At 38.9% G+C, this 17,264-nt stretch overlaps 1 protein-coding gene across 1 annotated transcript in view; it reads left to right on the top strand.

Annotated features, from left to right (window-relative positions):
- The window catches only part of MUC6 (mucin 6, oligomeric mucus/gel-forming), a 70,696-nt gene extending 53,976 nt beyond the window's left edge, over window positions 1-16,720 (top strand). Inside the window, exons 18-29 of the mRNA XM_058160186.1 lie at window positions 148-200; window positions 288-397; window positions 1,750-1,901; window positions 2,163-2,304; window positions 4,744-4,854; window positions 5,687-5,872; window positions 7,808-8,047; window positions 8,218-8,374; window positions 10,253-10,390; window positions 12,167-12,229; window positions 13,473-13,508; window positions 14,858-16,720. Of these exons, the coding sequence (XP_058016169.1) occupies window positions 148-200; window positions 288-397; window positions 1,750-1,901; window positions 2,163-2,304; window positions 4,744-4,854; window positions 5,687-5,872; window positions 7,808-8,047; window positions 8,218-8,374; window positions 10,253-10,390; window positions 12,167-12,229; window positions 13,473-13,508; window positions 14,858-15,081 (1,612 nt within the window). The 3' untranslated portion in view covers window positions 15,082-16,720. The remainder of the gene's footprint in view (window positions 1-147; window positions 201-287; window positions 398-1,749; window positions 1,902-2,162; window positions 2,305-4,743; window positions 4,855-5,686; window positions 5,873-7,807; window positions 8,048-8,217; window positions 8,375-10,252; window positions 10,391-12,166; window positions 12,230-13,472; window positions 13,509-14,857) is intronic.
- The last annotated feature ends 544 nt before the right edge of the window (window positions 16,721-17,264 follow it).

The following is a 17,264-nucleotide window of genomic DNA, read 5'->3' as shown; positions in this document are numbered from 1 at the left end:
TCAGTTGAAACATGGTTGTTGAACACTAAACTGGTTCAAAAGGAAAATTATAACTTCTCCTAAATGATTCAGGTTTAGACTTTGTGTAAAAATTATTGAATCCAAATATTTCTGTAAGAGTGTTTTAATATACTCTTTCGTTTTTAGCTACTGCATTAATGGAAATCTGACTTGTATCGGCAAACCAATGAATCTCTTAGGTATGGATCTCATTTTCTTTCCCAGTATATCCTTTTCCCCTAAGTGACAGAAATATCACATTATGCTTGTCTTATTTCCCTTTGCAGAAATCTGCAGCCCCCCCAAAAAGTACATTTCATGTTCAGCCTCCTCAGGAAGCAAATATGGGGCTGCTTGTGCACCAACATGTCAAATGCTGGCCACTGGGACGGATTGTGTGAGTCAATACATTTGTAATACTTAAGGGCTATCAAAAGCACATGAGAGATTGCTGTAGCTGTATGATGGGGAGACTAGTTGAGCTAATTCTATGATGAAATATCCTTCTGAAATGTTACCTCTTTACAAGTTAGACTAAAACTTGGCCCATGAAATGAAATGCTTGTTCTTGGAATATCGATAGCCTCATGCAAAAGAAAATGATCATAAATACAAAATAGCAGCAATATTTCCCAAGTATCTAAATAATCAAGGGAGAGGGCAGGATTGTCAGTTCTAGTCACCACTGCATTGGGACTGAAATAGAGCCCAGAGTTCAGTTAGTTCCTTATGGGTGATATGATTCTGATGTTGCACCAAATTAAAGAGACAAAAATCTTCCTGCAATGGGTTAATATGCGGTGGCAGAATGCGAGACCGCCTTCTGCCACCGATTGCCTCCCAACGACCTGTGCGCTCCCACAGAGCGGGCCTCCTCAGGGTGCTGTCGACCAAACAATGTAGGTTGGTGACCCCCAGGGGGAGGGCCTTCTCTGTGGCGGCACCAGCCCTATGGAACGAGCTACCTCCGGGGTTACGCCAACTCCCCGACCTCCGGGCCTTCAAACGTGAACTGAAGACCTTATTATTTCACCAAGCGGGACTAGCCTAAGAATGTATTTTAGTGAAATTTTAATGGGTTTTAATCGGTCTTTGACCGTTTTAGTGATTCAGCCACTAAATATTTGCTTTTAATTGTTTTTAGATAGTGTTTATTTATTATATTTATATTATAGTGGTATGTGTATTTTAATATTGGCTGTACACCACCCTGAGTCCTTCGGGAGATGGTGCGGTATAGAAATGTAATTATAAATAAATAAATAAATAAATAATAAATAAATAAATAAAATATCAAAGGGGTTGTGGGTGATGACAGCTGTTTCACCTCTGAAGATTATAACTCTGTGCTCACAAGCAAAGGAAATAAGAAATGGTCTGCCCATTTCCTATCCTATCAGCTTTACACTGCAGCAGAACAAGAATAAACCTACAGCAATTATAGTCACTACAGCCTGTATATATATTTCATGAATTTGGAGGTTGCAATTCTAGATCCCCTTTACTGGGAGCAAGGACCACTAAATTCAGTGGGTCACATACGTAGGGATGATCATATTGTAAATGCTATTTATTGTTGTCAATTAACAGCGTAAAACAATCATGGAGAAGTAGAATGTACTTTGTATTTTTTTAAAAAAAGACTCCAGTAGTTCAGTAAAGCTAGGTGCATCTGTGCTTTAGGTACCCTTCGTTTTCCATATGCTGTTCTTAGTACATGACAGAGTCTATATGCCTGATCTTTTCCAGATTCCTACCAAATGTGAATCCGGATGTGTTTGCACAACTGGACTGTATGAAAACCTAGATGGTACATGTGTGTCACCTGAGGAGTGTCCTTGTGAATATGGTGGCATTTCATATGAAAAAGGAGAAGAAATTAACACTGAGTGTAATACATGGTAAGGTTTCTCATTCCAATCCTTTGCATCCTTGGCTAAATATCGATTCAATTAATAATTCATATGCCTAGGAAATGTCACATCTCCATTTCTATACAGTTCATTACACTCCAGCTAGTAAAGCATCGCTAATTGAATATGTGAACTCAGAAAATAAAATTAGTGTCATATGAAAACACCAAAGGAATTGTTTTTACAAAGCAGCATGCAAACTTTTTATCCGTTTCAAATCTTTCTAACAAGTACTTTATGTCTTATCAGTACCTGCACAAGAGGAAAATGGAAGTGCATTCAGAATTCCATGTGCTCTTCAACATGTAGTCTCTACGGGGAAGGTCATATCACCTCCTTTGATGGACAGCACTTTGCATTTGATGGCAACTGTGAATACATATTAGCTATGGTATTATCTCTTTTATTGTACCTTGCACACCTGTGGATATTGTCCTTAAAACATGGCAATTAGGTATGCTCAAACTAATAAAATAATCCAAGCCCTGTAACCTAGATTAAGTTCAGGTAGTCCTTGAGTTACAGCCATTCATTTAGTGACCATTTAAAGTTCCAATAGCACTAAAAAAATGACTTACAACCAGCCTTTGCACTTAAAACTATTGTAGCAGCTCCATGATCACATGATCAAAATTCAGGTGCTTGGCAATGGGCATGCCTTTATGACAGTTGCAGCCTCCCAGAGTCATGTGATTGCATATTTGTGACCATCCCAGCCATCTTCTGACAAGCAAAGTCAAAGGAGGAAGTGTTGTGTCTCATCCAATCTCACCTCAGCCGGGGTCTTCTTATCTGCTTCCGAACACGGAGGAATGTTCTAGTATGCCTCCCGGCCCCAGCCCTGGCTCCATGCCCAGACAGGCTGAAGAAGAAGAAATACCTCCAGCCCCCAGCTCTGGCTCCATGCCCAGGCAAACGGAGCAACTAGACCCCTCCCCCTCCTCCACAGCATGTGAGCCTGAGGGAGGTCAATTACCAACAGCTGCCGACTGGAGTGACCCCCGCGTCAGAAGACTTGATAGGCGGAGGCAACAGAAGGAAGGGAGGGGCAGGCCTGGATAAGTGCTGAGTCATGGAGCCACACCCCATGGCCTATATAAAGGATCTGCTTTCTGGCATTCTCTGAGTCAGGCAAAGTCTAAACATATCTTGCTGAAGTCACTTTCTGGTCTCCTGCCTGCCCTGAGGACTTTGCTAGGACTCTGGCAGAGCTGCAGAGGCACGCCTGATTCGGATTTCCCTGACCCGGCCGTCAGTGAAGGAGTGGGACACGACAGGAAGTTGGATTCACTTAACTACACAATCCCTTAACTGCAGCAATTTGCTGCAGCAATTCAAAATCACGGCAAAAAAAGGTCAAAAAATCATGACTCACTTAACAACTGCCATGTTTAATAACAGAAATTTTGGTCCCTATTGCGTTCATAAGTCTAGGATTAACAGTATTGAGGGGGAAAAGACATTCTGAAATATTTATGCCCACTCTTTTAAATTAGGGTTAGAGCAGGGGTGTCAAACTCATGTCATCACGGCGATGTCACGTGACGTATCAGGACTTTTTCCCCCATCGCTAAAATGGGTGGGATGTGGCCAGTGCATGATGCATCCAGCCCATGGGCCAGGAGTTTGACAGCCCTGGATTAGAGGGAGTCTTTATGCCAGAATGCCATAGCCTGACCTGTGGTTCCAGGGCTAATATGACTCTTTGGATATGCCACAGAATTGAAACATGACTGACAAAAATCACCACAGAATTGTAACATGACTGACAGGAAAAAGTATTAAGTATGTGGTGAGGATCTAGTTATATTTAATTTATTCAAAATAAAGTATAATTTAATTAAATCATATTTGGTTTTTGGTCCTAAACCAACCTTTGTTCTAATCTTGACCATTTGTTTTTAATGCAGACCTTCACACTAAAGAAATGTTATGTACCTCAGCTTTATATTATTAGTTCCCTAATTTATACTTCTGGAGTTGGCAATAAGAGCTTTTTCTGACCAAAAAAAAAAAAGTAATATCAAAATAGATGCATTTTCACAGAAAAACTAGCCTATAGGAGCAACGCCTTCATCATCTAATGTTTTTGTATGGCTTTCTCTGCACAAGATGCACTGCATTTTTATTGTTAAATGTCATTCCTACATTTAAAAATGGTATAGACAGGAGTTCTAATGAATTCAAAGAACATCTGCTAATATCTCCTTTCTATTTTAATTCCCTTTCCACTAGTCCACACTCAGATCTTGATACTTTTTATGCACTTTACATATAGGGGGAAAAATGAGACTAAAATTATGTTAAGCATTAAGGAGGTGACCTTTGACATCACTAAAGAAAAACTGGAAATAACTTTACCAAAAAAGGAGAATGAATGTGGACTGAGATCTGTTTAGAGTGATAACTGATAGATATCCTTTTACTCTCGTTTAAATAGAAGTGGAATGTACTGTAATAGAAAACATTTTGCCCAGATGGGCTTTATAATAAGATAACTTCATTGTTCATTATTCCTCATAATTCATCATCCTTAAGATGGAATTGAGTGAATCAACCCTTCAAACAGAGAATGCCTTCAAAAACAGGAGCATCCTCTGACAGTCCTATCGGCAGAACCATATACTAGGAGATGTGGTTACCTAAACTGAACCTTACATCCCTAGTGCAAAGCTCGATCCATATCATGGTTAGATCAAATATCCTTCAATCTGCTTGGGTCTAGGATTCCAAAAGCCTAAGAGGCTTTGTATTTGTACCTTAATTCATTGCATGTATTTTTGCTATCCTGAGTAAACTAATTATTATTTGGCTGTGGACTCCCTCCTAGGATGGCTGTGACATGGCTAAATCCCCGCACACTTTTAAAATAGTGACTGAAAATGTCGTCTGTGGAAATACTGGGGTCACGTGTTCCAGAGCAATCAAGATCTATCTTGGGGTAAGAACATGCTATAGTTACTATTATGCATGAAGAAGAGTGTTGCCATGCTGAGGGAATGGACACAGACGAGAAAAGAGAGAAGTACCATTATTTGTTAGGAAAGGAAGCTGATAAAATACTAATCAGTGATGCATTTTCAATGACACTATACTTTACTTTTAAAAAATAGTCCACAAATCCCAGTGGCTTACACTACAATTATACCCAGAGGGTAGTTGTGATGAGAAGTATTTTTTCAGATGTTAGGTAGTGTGCATGGTGACCCTTTTTTCCCCTTGACAAATCGAATCTGTCCCAGTGTGATATATGGAAATGTAGAAACAGCTGCTTATAGCAACTCATATCTGTCTAGTCTAATACAGTCTACTCTATGGCAGCAGTCTACTCTATGGCAGCAACCTTTTCTTTCCACCTCCTATTTAATTGTCCCAAAGGTGCATATATCTTATAAATAAGATATAAATCCTTCCATTGTTAGAACTGAAGAAGCTTCTTGGATGAGAAGCGAAACATCTTCAAGGAAAAACAAAGGAAGTCCAGTTGTCTTTTGAAAAAATACCTTTGAGATAACCATGACCTGGATGATTGAAAATCTCCATGGACATTCTCCTATTTAATTCCCTTTTTTTTATTGAAAGTCCCTGAGATTTAATCTGATTTTTCTACTCTCTGCAATTGAGCTGTGATCCCTCTCCTCATGCCCAGGCATATCCGTCTTGGTTTGTTGCAACATATATTCTCTCTTAGGCAGGGAGTGTTGGGAAGGGTTTAAATGGAAATAGAAACAGATCTGAGACTATTTTTTCACTTCCATGTATTTTCTTGACAGAATCTGACAATCATCATGGAAGATAAAACATTTACTGTTTATGGTAGCAATCCTCTGATACATTTCTTCATAGAAGAGAATACACTTCACTTGATTATTCAGATCGCAATCCCTGGCAAATACAACATGACCTTGATCTGGAACAGGCACATGAATTTATTCATCAAGCTTTTCAGAGAAACTAAGGTAATGGGAAGTAGATTCCTGATATGTTTTTCAAACTTATTTTCCAAGGGAAGTATCACATGTATTCAGTAGTGAAATCCATTTTTTTTTACTACCGGTTCTGTGGGCGTGATGTGGTTTGGTGAGCGTGGCAGGGGAAGGATACTGCAAAATCTCCATTCCCACCCCACTCTGGGGCCAGCCAAAGGTGGTATTTGCTGGTTCTCCGAACTACTCAAAATTTCCGCTACCGGTTCTTCAGAACCTGTCAGAACCTGCTGAATTTCACCCCTGCATGTATTCCAACTTCATGCATTAAAACCATACCTTATCATTTTGGCATCTGAGGCACACATTCTCACCAGCTTAACCATAAAAAGCAACTGTTTGTTTGTTTGTTTGTTTGTTTGTTTGTTTTTCACATCTCAACCGCCCATCTCCCCCAGAGTAGCTATGGTGGTGTACAATTTAATCAATAAAAATGAAGCATCAATATTGTTATTAACAACAAGAGTTGAACGTCCTTTTATGATATAGTTAATCAATGCGTGAAGCTTTGTATTCTTTTTCAACTCTCAGAAAATGAATTTCTGTGACATACGTACAAAGTTGAATAAGTAATTCCAGCATCATGATACGTTCTCCTGGATATCATAAGATGAAAGCAGAAATCAGGCAGGCTCAATTGCTGAGTTCGCACACCATGCTAAAGCTTTTATTTTCCTTTGGTGGTGTTTTTGCTTTAGCCTAACATGGTGTGTGTGCGGATTTATCTAGTGATTTTCAAAATAGCATTTGGCAAAGTGTTATGATCAATGCTATTATGGCTTGGTTTGCACTCAACATAAATGATGGCCCCATGAAGACTTTTTCTCACTACTTTTTCTTGATATTTGCCACCAGATATAACGCCAGACACTTGTCCAAATATTTAGAGCAATTTTCTTAAATTCATTTTATGGCGCTGATTTCATGACTAGGCTCAGCTTGTCTCAGTTTTTGAACACTGAATTCATTGAACAACTGTAGTTGATGAGGCCTAAATAAAAAAAGAGATCTGAAGAATAGAATAGAATAGAATTTTATTGGCCAAGTGTGATTGGACACACAAGGAATTTGTCTTGGTGCATATGCTCTCAGTGTACATAAAAGAAAAGATACCTTCATCAAGGTACAACATTTACAACACAATTGATGGTCAATATATCAATATAAATCATAAGGATTGCCAGCAACAAGTTACAGTCATACAGTCATAAATGGAAAGAGATTGGTGATGGGAACTATGAGACGATTAATAGTAGTGCAGATTCAGTACATAGTTTGACAGTGTTGATGGAATTATTTGTTTAGCAGAGTGATGGCCTTCGGGCAAAAACTCTTCTTGTGTCTAGTTGTTCTGGTGTGCAGTGCTCTATAGTGTCGTTTTGAGGGTAGGAGTTGAAACAGTTTATGTCCAGGATGCGAGGGGTCTGTAAATATTTTCATATTTAATATTAAGAATTATAATGTGTAATTAATTAACAGATACAAGGACTAGCTAATTAGTAGAGTGTAGAGTGTTATTTGAAGACACAGCATAGTGCAGTTTGCAAGAGCTATCCAGCATTCATTTTCTAGGATTATATTTTTAAATGTCCATCGAACACATAGGCATGTTTTCTCTGTTCAGAACTACCCTCAGTTGCTTTTTTTTTGTAAAAGAGGAGAAAGACACAGCTTCCCATATATATTTTTTTCTCTAAAGAAAGGAAACAACAGGGGATTGTAATTTTAAACAAATAAACAGATGACTAAAAGGGAGGTTGGACAATTTTTCTGCTGCCGCCACTGGCTATTATCTGCACAACCTAAAATTACCAGTGTCTCTTTTTTTCATGTACAAAAAGATACGTATTTTATGGATCAATGCGTTTCCCACAAATGATATTTGTTTAAAATTTTATTTTAAACTAGAATCATCTTTGTGGCTTATGTGGTAACTACAATGGCAACGTAAAAGATGATTTTGAAACACGGAGTAAATACCTAGCATCCAACGAATTTGTGTTTGTGAATTCCTGGAAAGAAAATCCTCTCTGTGGAGATGTGTCCTTTGTAGCTGATCCCTGTACCAAGAACCCTTATCGCAAAGCTTGGGCAGAGAAACAATGCTCTATTATCAATGGTCCGATATTTGCCCCCTGTCACAATAAGGTAAATGCCTGAATGGGTACTTCTTTAATATAACCTTTACCTCCATACAATATTCATTTCATTAGCATCTAATTTTTCTTACTGTTATCACTGACTGGCCTTTGCTGAAGACCAGGATTAATTTTTCTAAAACAACCATTTTCAAACTAACTTTTTGTTCCCCGCTACAGGTGTACCGGATGTCTTACTATGAATCTTGTGTTCGGGACTCATGTGGATGTGACAGCGGAGGAGATTGTGAATGTATGTGCGATACCATTGCAGTCTACGCAAAAGCTTGCTTAGACGCTGGCGTCTGCATTGACTGGAGAACCCCTGACTTCTGCCGTAAGTTTCTCCTTCTGTCAGACTATTTACTGAATCTGCACTACTATTAATAGTTCCCATCACCAATCTCTTTCCACTTATGACTGTATGACTATAACTTGTTGCTGGCAATCCTTATGATTTATATTGATATATTGATCATCAATTGTGTTGTAAATGTTGTACCTTGATGAACGTATCTTTTCTTTTATGTACACTGAGAGCATATGCACCAAGACAAATTCCTTGTGTGCCCAATCACACTTGGCCAATAAAAATTCTAATCTAATCTAATCTAATCTAATCTAATCTAATCTTCTTCTTGAAAAAAGAAAGTTGAAATTCTTTCTAAGAATTTCCAAGAATTGCCAGGAGAGCAACTTCAAAGCATTTGCTCCCTTTTCAGATTGTTGTATAGTATGTCTGAATTGAAAAGGGAAGTTATTGAAATAGAGAAATATTTGGTGTAACTAGAGCGCAGGTTATCCAGCTCCCAGGCTAACTGGGGGCTTCCTAGTAAAGTCACTCGTCATAGAAAACTTCCAGCACAGACTATTAGTTCTTTGTATCAGCTTTACCAAGCTGCAAAAAGCCATTTATTTATTTATTTATTTATTTATTTGATTTCTATACCACCCTTCTCCCAAAGGACTCAGGGCAGTTTACAGCCAGATAAAAACAATTATACATATAATATAAAAATTTTAAAAATCTATTAAAAAACTAATTCAATTTGGCCGAATTAAAACTTAAAAAACAGTAATAAAACTATAATAAACCCCAATTAAAATTACTATTACTTCAAGCCAGCCCTGCGCGGTAGAACAAAAACGTCTTCAACTCGCGACGAAAGCTCCGGAGGTCAAGGAGTTGTCGTATCCCTGGAGGCAACTCATTCCAGAGGGCAGGTGCCCCCATAGAGAAGGCCCTCCCCCTGGGGGCCGCCAGTCGACATTGTTTGACTGACGGCACCTTGAGGAGACCCTCCCTATGGGAGCGCACAGGTCAATGGGAGGCTATTGGTGACAGCAGGCGGTCCCGTAAATAACCCGGTCCTATGCCATGGAGTGCTTTAAAGGTGGTAGCCAACACCTTAAATTGCACCCGGAAAACCACAGGAAGCCAGTGCAGCTTGTGCAGGAGAGGTGTTATATGGGAGCCTCAAGTTGCTCCCTCTATCACCCGCGCAGCCATTAATTATCTCCTGTGTGCAATTTCAGGCAAAGGAAACTAATCAGGATGCAAATATTCTTTAGCTCCAAGGAGCATGTTGATAGTGCTAAAAGGGTATACATTAAAACGTATCTCAGATTATGGAGCCATTTGCAAGGAATAGAATAGAATAGAATAGAATAGAATAGAATAGAATAGAATAGAATAGAATAGAATAAGAGAGTTGGAAGGGACCTTTGAGGTCTTCTAGTCCAACCCCCTGCTTAGGCAGGAAACCCTATACCACTTCAGACAAATGGTTATCCAACATCTTCTTAAAAACTTCCAGTGTTGCAGCATTCACTTCTGGAGGCAAGTTGTTCCACTGATTAATTGTTCTAATTGCCAGGAAATTTCTTCTTAGTTCTAGGTTGCTTCTCTCCTCGGAAACTGAATTATTTTCACCCATTGCTTCTTGTCCTGCTCTCAGGTGCTTTGGAGATTTCCTTGAGTTTTGGAATGAGTCATAAAATCCACTGGTGGTTCATTTCTTTTAAATTTAATTCTGTACCGATTTCTATGTATCAGAAATCAACATGTCAATTTGATAGTCAACTTGATTTTCTCATTCTAAGGGGGGAACAGAACATTGGCATCACTGTTATAATTTGTTATCTGTCTAGGTGAGCTTGTGGATAAGTGATTTCTGTGATCTACTGAACAATTATTTTCTTTTCTTTCTTTTAGCTGTATACTGTGACTACTTCAACACCCATAAGAAGATTGGCATGGATTATAGTTATGTCAATGAAGTAAATTGCACTTGGCATTATCGCCCCTGTAAATGTCAAAATATGTTACCAGTAACAGAAGTCAATGTTGAAGGTAAAATAACATTGTTTGCCTTTTTCAGAGTACAAACTATTAGCCAGGGGTGAAATTAAAATTTTTTGCCACTGATTCTGTGGGTATGGCTTGGTGGTCGTGGCTTGGTGGTCGTGTGACTGGGTGGGCATGGCCAACATGACATCACTCATGCCTTCCTTCCTTCCTTCCTTCCTTCCTTCCTTCCTTCCTTCCTTCCTTCTTTCTTTCTTTCTTTCTTTCTTTCTTTCTTCTCTCTCTTTCACACACACACATACACAAACACACACACCTGGTCTGAGCAGCGGCTGCTGCAGGAGAAGGAAGAAGGTGCTCTGGGAGGGTGGAAGGGCAGCCCAGCCCGGAAGCAGTGCGTCCCTCATCATAGGCTGGATGCAGGCAGCAGGACCCGAGGCAGAGGGGAAGGCAAGCAGGCATGGGGGACTGCTGGGAAGGCAGCGTGGATGGCAGTCAAGCATGGCAGGGCTTCGGGGAAGGCAGTAAGCTGCTAGCCCCAGCAGCCCTTCCATGCTTGCCTGCCTTCCACATGGGCTTCCGCTTGCCTGCTTTCACAAGCTGGCCACCAGAACACTGGGAAGGCAGCGTGGAAGGCAGGCAAGCATGGCAGAACTGCGGGCCGTGGACCAGTTGGGGGCATGGCCGGCCAGCCATTGCTCCCAGTTCAGCGAACCAGCCCCAATCTCTGCTACCTATTTGCCCTAGCCAGTCCGATCCGGTAGCACTTCACCCCTGGTATTAGCTAAAGGTGTAGTAACTGTATCCCATAAATTATGGCCCCATGAAGACTTTTTTGCACTACTTTTTCTTGATATTTGCCACCAGATATAACTCCAGACACTTGCCCAAATATTTAGAGCAATTTCTTTAAATTCATCTTAAGACACTGATTTCATGATTATGCTCAGCTTGTCTCAGTTTTGAACACTGAATTCATTGAACAACTGTAGTTGATGAGGCCTAAATAAAAAAAGAGATCTGAAGTTGTTAATATTAAGAATTATAATGTTTAATTAATTAACAGATACAAGGACTAGCTAATTAGTAGAGTGTAGAGTATTATTTGAGGACAAATAATTTGTCTTCAAAATCTATTGAAATAGAATAGAATAGAATAGAATAGAATAGAATAGAATAGAATAGAATAGAATAGAATTTTTATTGGCCACGTGTGATTGGACACACAAGGAATTTGTCTTGGTGCATAGATTCCAATCTTACATTAACGATCCCTCTCTTTTCCAGACTGTGGAAACATAACTATTCAACTTTACTTTTGATATCTTACCATCAGTGGTGGGATTCAGCCAGTTCGCACCACTTCGGGAGAACCGGTTGTTAACTGTCTGAGCAGTTTGGCAAACTGGTTGTTGGAAGAAATCATTAGGGCAGAGAATCGGCTTTTAAATTACTTGAATCCCACCACTGCTTGCCATCAATATTAGAAGATTAATTAATAGTTAAAACATTATTTAACTGCAATATTTAAAGGGAAACATTAATCTTGTAACAGTCAAATTGTCTAGGGTCTGATGCAACAAACTAAAGAAAGCTAGCAAAAACTAACAAAGATACAATTGTTTTAAAAAAATTGGTCAATATTTTACAGAATGTTGTATGGAAAGAAATAGGCCCAAGTGCTGAAATTTGGAAATATGCAATAATTAATTGTTCAAGACTCATTTACACATGTTAGTAATCTCTTAATTCTTATTTCAAAACCAGTGTTTAGCTAAAAGAATGCATAATGTTCAAGATGTATTTTACCCTTTCTTTCAGGCTGTTACAACTGTTCACATGAAGAGTACTACGATTCAAAACGGAAAGCCTGCATACCCTGTGGTAAGAAAAGAGGTGCTGTTTTAAATAGCAACCTCTATATTCAGAAATGTTCCTCAAGTCTATCCAGCTTTACTGATTTCATTATTATGAGCATGTTGTAAGGAATGGGCCGTATTTTGTAATCAGCTCTTAAACACTGACTTTTGTTGGTCTATCCTATCTGCTTATTATAACATGTGATAATTTAGGAAATATACTGTGTATATTATGGTGGCTGGAAAATCATTTTTAATTAAAAAAATATATTTTTCATGGATGTGATGTTAATGCTGAGCTTTTCTGCAACTATATGCATCCTTGAATGTAGCTTCACTATGGAAATGGACACAGTATGGAACAGGGGTCTCCAACCTTGGCAACTTTAAGCCTGGAGGACTTCAACTCCCAGAATTACCCATCCAGCTCTGCTCTGCTCTGCTGGCTGGGGAATTCTAAGAGTTGAAGTCCTCCAGGCTTAAAGTTGCCAAGGTTGTAGACTCCTGATATGGAAAGTATATCCCTGACAGTTATTTTATTCAACAATAGCTTGCCATCAGAATTGTGTCAACCAATTACAGTTGCTTCATGCTTAATAGTTGAGTTCAGATGAATGCATCCTAAATTCACATGGCAAAATCAGCTATACAAGCCCAGATCATTGTGGTACAGGTAATCCTCACTTAACAAAGGCAATTGGGACCTGAGACTCCATTGTTAAGTGGTCCATTTAATGAGTGTGACATCATGTGCCCATGCTGCTTTATGACTGGTTTTCTGGCACTTTTGGCTGCTATCGTTAAATGAGGACTTTACATGACTGTGACCTAAAACTTCCATGCAGTTTCCCCATTGGCTTTGCTTCTTGGAAGCCAGCAGGAAAGATTGCAAATTGCTATCACCTGTCCAAGAGATACTGTGATGGTTGGAAGTGTGGATTGGTACTGAGCCACCAAAATGTAATCATGGAACCGCAAAGATTACATGCAAGCAACTTGTAAGTACGAGGACCAGTTGTAAATACCATACATTTAGTGTCAACGTAATTTCAAAAGGTCTGTGAGTGAGTGCTAAAGTGAAGACTACCTATATTCACAAGATATGTGCATTTTCTGTACATTATGTAGTCATGTGATTGCTTGCCAGTAAAAACTATATGTTGACAGGACATCAAAATGAAGCAAATTAGTGCCCCGAGATCTCTGGATCCTTTTCATGATATAAAACATTTTATAGTTTATATTTCACTTATGCTTTCTTTTCACAGAACAGCCACCTATCCCCACTCCAACACCTGTAACAGGTAAATACAAAATTTAAAATATCTGTATTTTAAGTGTATGTTATTGCATTTTTTACATTTCTGTATTCCTATGATTTTCCTGTGATTTTGACAAAAATATGTGGGATCCGTAACTTAGGCAAAAGGACTGAAACATGCATCAGGGACATCCCAAAAAGCAACTAGACCATTTTTTCCTTGAAGATGTTTCACTTCTCATCCAAGAAGCTTCTTCAGTTCTGACTGAATGGTGGGGAATGGAAGGATTTATATTCCTTGCAGTCATCTGGTCTTTACAGAGTCACTGAGGCCATTTGGTGGTAGTATTGTCTCTTGCAATGGCATTGTCATTCTGAAGTTATAGGAAATCAAGAACTTTTGCCTTATAACTACTAGTAGAATCTGTACCATTTGAAAGACAAAGATCACTTTTTTGAACCAGCAAAGTCCACATTCTGGACAGAGAGGACCACTGGTTTGAAAGACGGTTCAAAAAGACCATCTATATCAAGGGTCTCCAATCTTGGCAACTTTAAGACTTGTGGACTTCAACTCCCAGAGTTGCTCAGCCACCTGATCAGCCCTATCTCAGCGGAGGGGGAGAACTATGACACCACCTATCTCCTCTTTATAACACAGTCCTTTCAGATTCCACACACATTTGCATTCTGATTTAGGTGATCCTAAGGGCACAGATAAGCCCCCATGTGGCCTTGAAGTGAAACATTTTCAAGGAAAAAAAAACCAAGAAAATCCAGTTGTGTTTTGAAAAGCACCTTTGGGACAACTATGGCCTGAATGACTGAGAATCTCCCCAGAGATGTTTCAGTGATATTCAGAAGTGGCTTAGGCAGAAACTTCCCTGATACACCCCCAATTCACAAACATTGAAAAATCCTGAATTTTTAGTGCTGAATTTCAGCTGGAAACTGTTAAAACAGGGTTCTGCAACCTTGGCAACTTTAAGACTTGTGGACTTCAACTCCCAGCTCTGCTGGCTGAGGAATTCTGGGAGTTGATACAGACCCCTAAAACAATAATATAAGATTTGGTTTGGTTTGTAAAACAAGTGGTACAATATATAGGAATGTTATGATTATCCCAAAGGTGCTTTATCTCACAATCTCAAGTTTTATTCCCAAAATGTATAATAAATACAGACTGTCCCCACATAAGGAGAGAGAGAGTACTAAAACTCTGGTCTCTTTATGACAACATCGTTATATTACTATCATTCCTCTTATACTCTCCCAGGGAAAGGAACCCTGATCCTGAACTATTCAAGGTGTTAATAGTTTTCCTTTTCTCCTTTTCATTTCAAACTTTATGTAAGCCTAACCCTATTTTTTTAATGTTTTACATTTTTGCAGCCACCACGATTCCACCGCACACCATAACTACACCGGAAACTACAGCAACTTCATCTGCTTCTACAGTATCAAAACCCACTGGCTTCCCAGAATCTTCAATATCAAGCACTTTGAAGATCACTTCCACTACCACGATTCCTCACACCAGCACCATAGTGTCTACACATTTTACTGGTATGTCATTCCCCAAAGCCATACAACAGTGGCCTCAACTGCACCTTTAAAGAACTAGCACGTATCTCCAAACATTCTCTACATTCCCAATTGTGTTTGTCAATTTTAAGTCAATGCCAATCTTGCAGGATCCAATCTGGGTTGGTTATCAAAACCAGAAAACCAGTCTTCTGAGCTTCTAGACATATTCTAGTGAGAGAGAAGTTCCCTGAGGATGGTGGGTTCCAGCACTAGTCTGAAAGCTTGGAAGATTAAACCTCTGGTCCCAGTAACTGAGACAGATTGGATCCTGGAACATTATCCCAGAACACATATATTTGCTGTGCTGTCTTACTAACTCATATGTACATATAATGGTGGGTTAGTGAGTTTATTAATATTCCCCAACAATTCCCTTCACTAAAAACCCTAAACTGTCCCAATTAAGTCTATTCCAAAGCAGATCAATGCTAGTCCACAAAGCAATGGCCAATGAGTCCATAAGGCACTTGAAAGTTTCCCAAACAAGAAAAATCTACTATCGTAGGCAATATTAAATCCACAATACAAGAAGGTTCACAAGGCAAGAAAAGTCAAGTTGACAAGCCACAATACAAAGTCAAGGCACACGGTCAATGCAAGACAAGGCTGGAATCACAAGGACCAGGAAACATACAGCTAAGAAATGTACACATTGTTCCCAGCATCGTCTCCATCTGTCTGCTGTGCTAAATCGCCAGCTTCTGGTGCAGTCCATCAAGCAGGACATCACTGCCTCCTTGCAATTAATCAGGCTGATCTTTGCTCTTCCTGCCTTTCATGTTCTTGGATCAGATGCAGAAGGCAGTTCTTCCTCCTCATCACTAACTGGTTGTAGTTATGTGCTTTCCCCACCTGAAGCCACAGGGCTCTCCTGCTGCAGCTGTACTTCAGCTAAATCACTCTCAGCCAGCTACTTGGAGCCATTGGTCAACTCCCCTCCTGAAGTGCTTGGGACTGGTTCATCCTCCTCTGAACTAACATCTGGAGAAGCATCACATTTGCCTTCATTCATTCATGAATATCAATCTTCTCTATATCAATTTTTGCAACCTTTATACATGTGATTACAATTATCTCCCTTCAAACATACCCGTTTCAAAGACATACAGAAAAATCACCCCAACTATATGTACTGTATATGACCAAAGCAATTCATGTGATCAATGTTATAACAATGAAATGGTAAGTTTCCCATTTTAATGACTTGTTTATTAAAAAATATTAAAACACACAAAAAGGCCCTGTACTTTGAATTAACATAAAAAGTTAGGGAAGTATAACATAACATAATAACAGAGTTGGAAGGGACCTTGGAGGTCTTCTAGTCCAACCCCCTGCCGAAGCAGGAAACCCTACACCATTTCAGGCAAATGGCTATCCAACATTTTCTTAAAAATTTCCAATGTTGTAGCATTCAAAACTTCTGATCTTACTGATCTTACTGCTGTCACAGCAGTCAAAAAGCAAAGATAATTTATTTTTAAAAAGTCTGAGAATCTTTCCATTTTTAATTAAATACAATGTTTAAAGATCATAACTTAGTGCACTGATTCTCAACCTTAGCAACTTAAATGTGTATGGACATCAACTCCCAGAATATTCCAACGAGCAGGCTTGCTAGAAAATTCTGGAAGATCATGCTTATTAAAATTGAAAAAACATTGCAAGTACACCTAGTGGTCATTTAATACTTTGGTACCTATTGTAAATATACTTTCTAACTGCTCAAAAGAACACATGTATATCTTTTTCCAATTCACTTTTTTTCAGAAAGCTCAGAAACAACTGTAACAGCTACAGCATCCACATCAACAGGTAAGAATCATACTACATGAAGAAATAATTACTATAAATTGTCAGATGACTAAACCTTAAGATTTATTAGATAAATTATTTTTTTCTTCCTACAACAGCTTCCACAATAAGGAGAAGTAGCACACCAAAAACAACAATAACAACTTCATTGTCAGTAACAACAAGAACTACTGAATCAGCAAAAACCATCTCACATGAACCAGAAATAAAACCAGTGACAATTCACCCTATCCCTATTCCAACAAAACCATCAATTCACAATCAAACAACTATTACCAGTACAACATCAAAACTTAAAAGTGAGTAGATAAGTATCTAAACAAAAAAAAAAGAAATTTCAGAATTCTGTCAGGGCAACCAACAAAATTAATTTTATTTTTTGGCTCCACTATAGCTT

This window comes from Ahaetulla prasina, chromosome 1 (assembly GCF_028640845.1).
Source record: "Ahaetulla prasina isolate Xishuangbanna chromosome 1, ASM2864084v1, whole genome shotgun sequence".
Taxonomy (NCBI): domain Eukaryota; kingdom Metazoa; phylum Chordata; class Lepidosauria; order Squamata; family Colubridae; genus Ahaetulla; species Ahaetulla prasina.
Note: the sequence above shows the minus strand (reverse complement) of the source record. Positions and strands in the feature narration are given on the sequence as shown.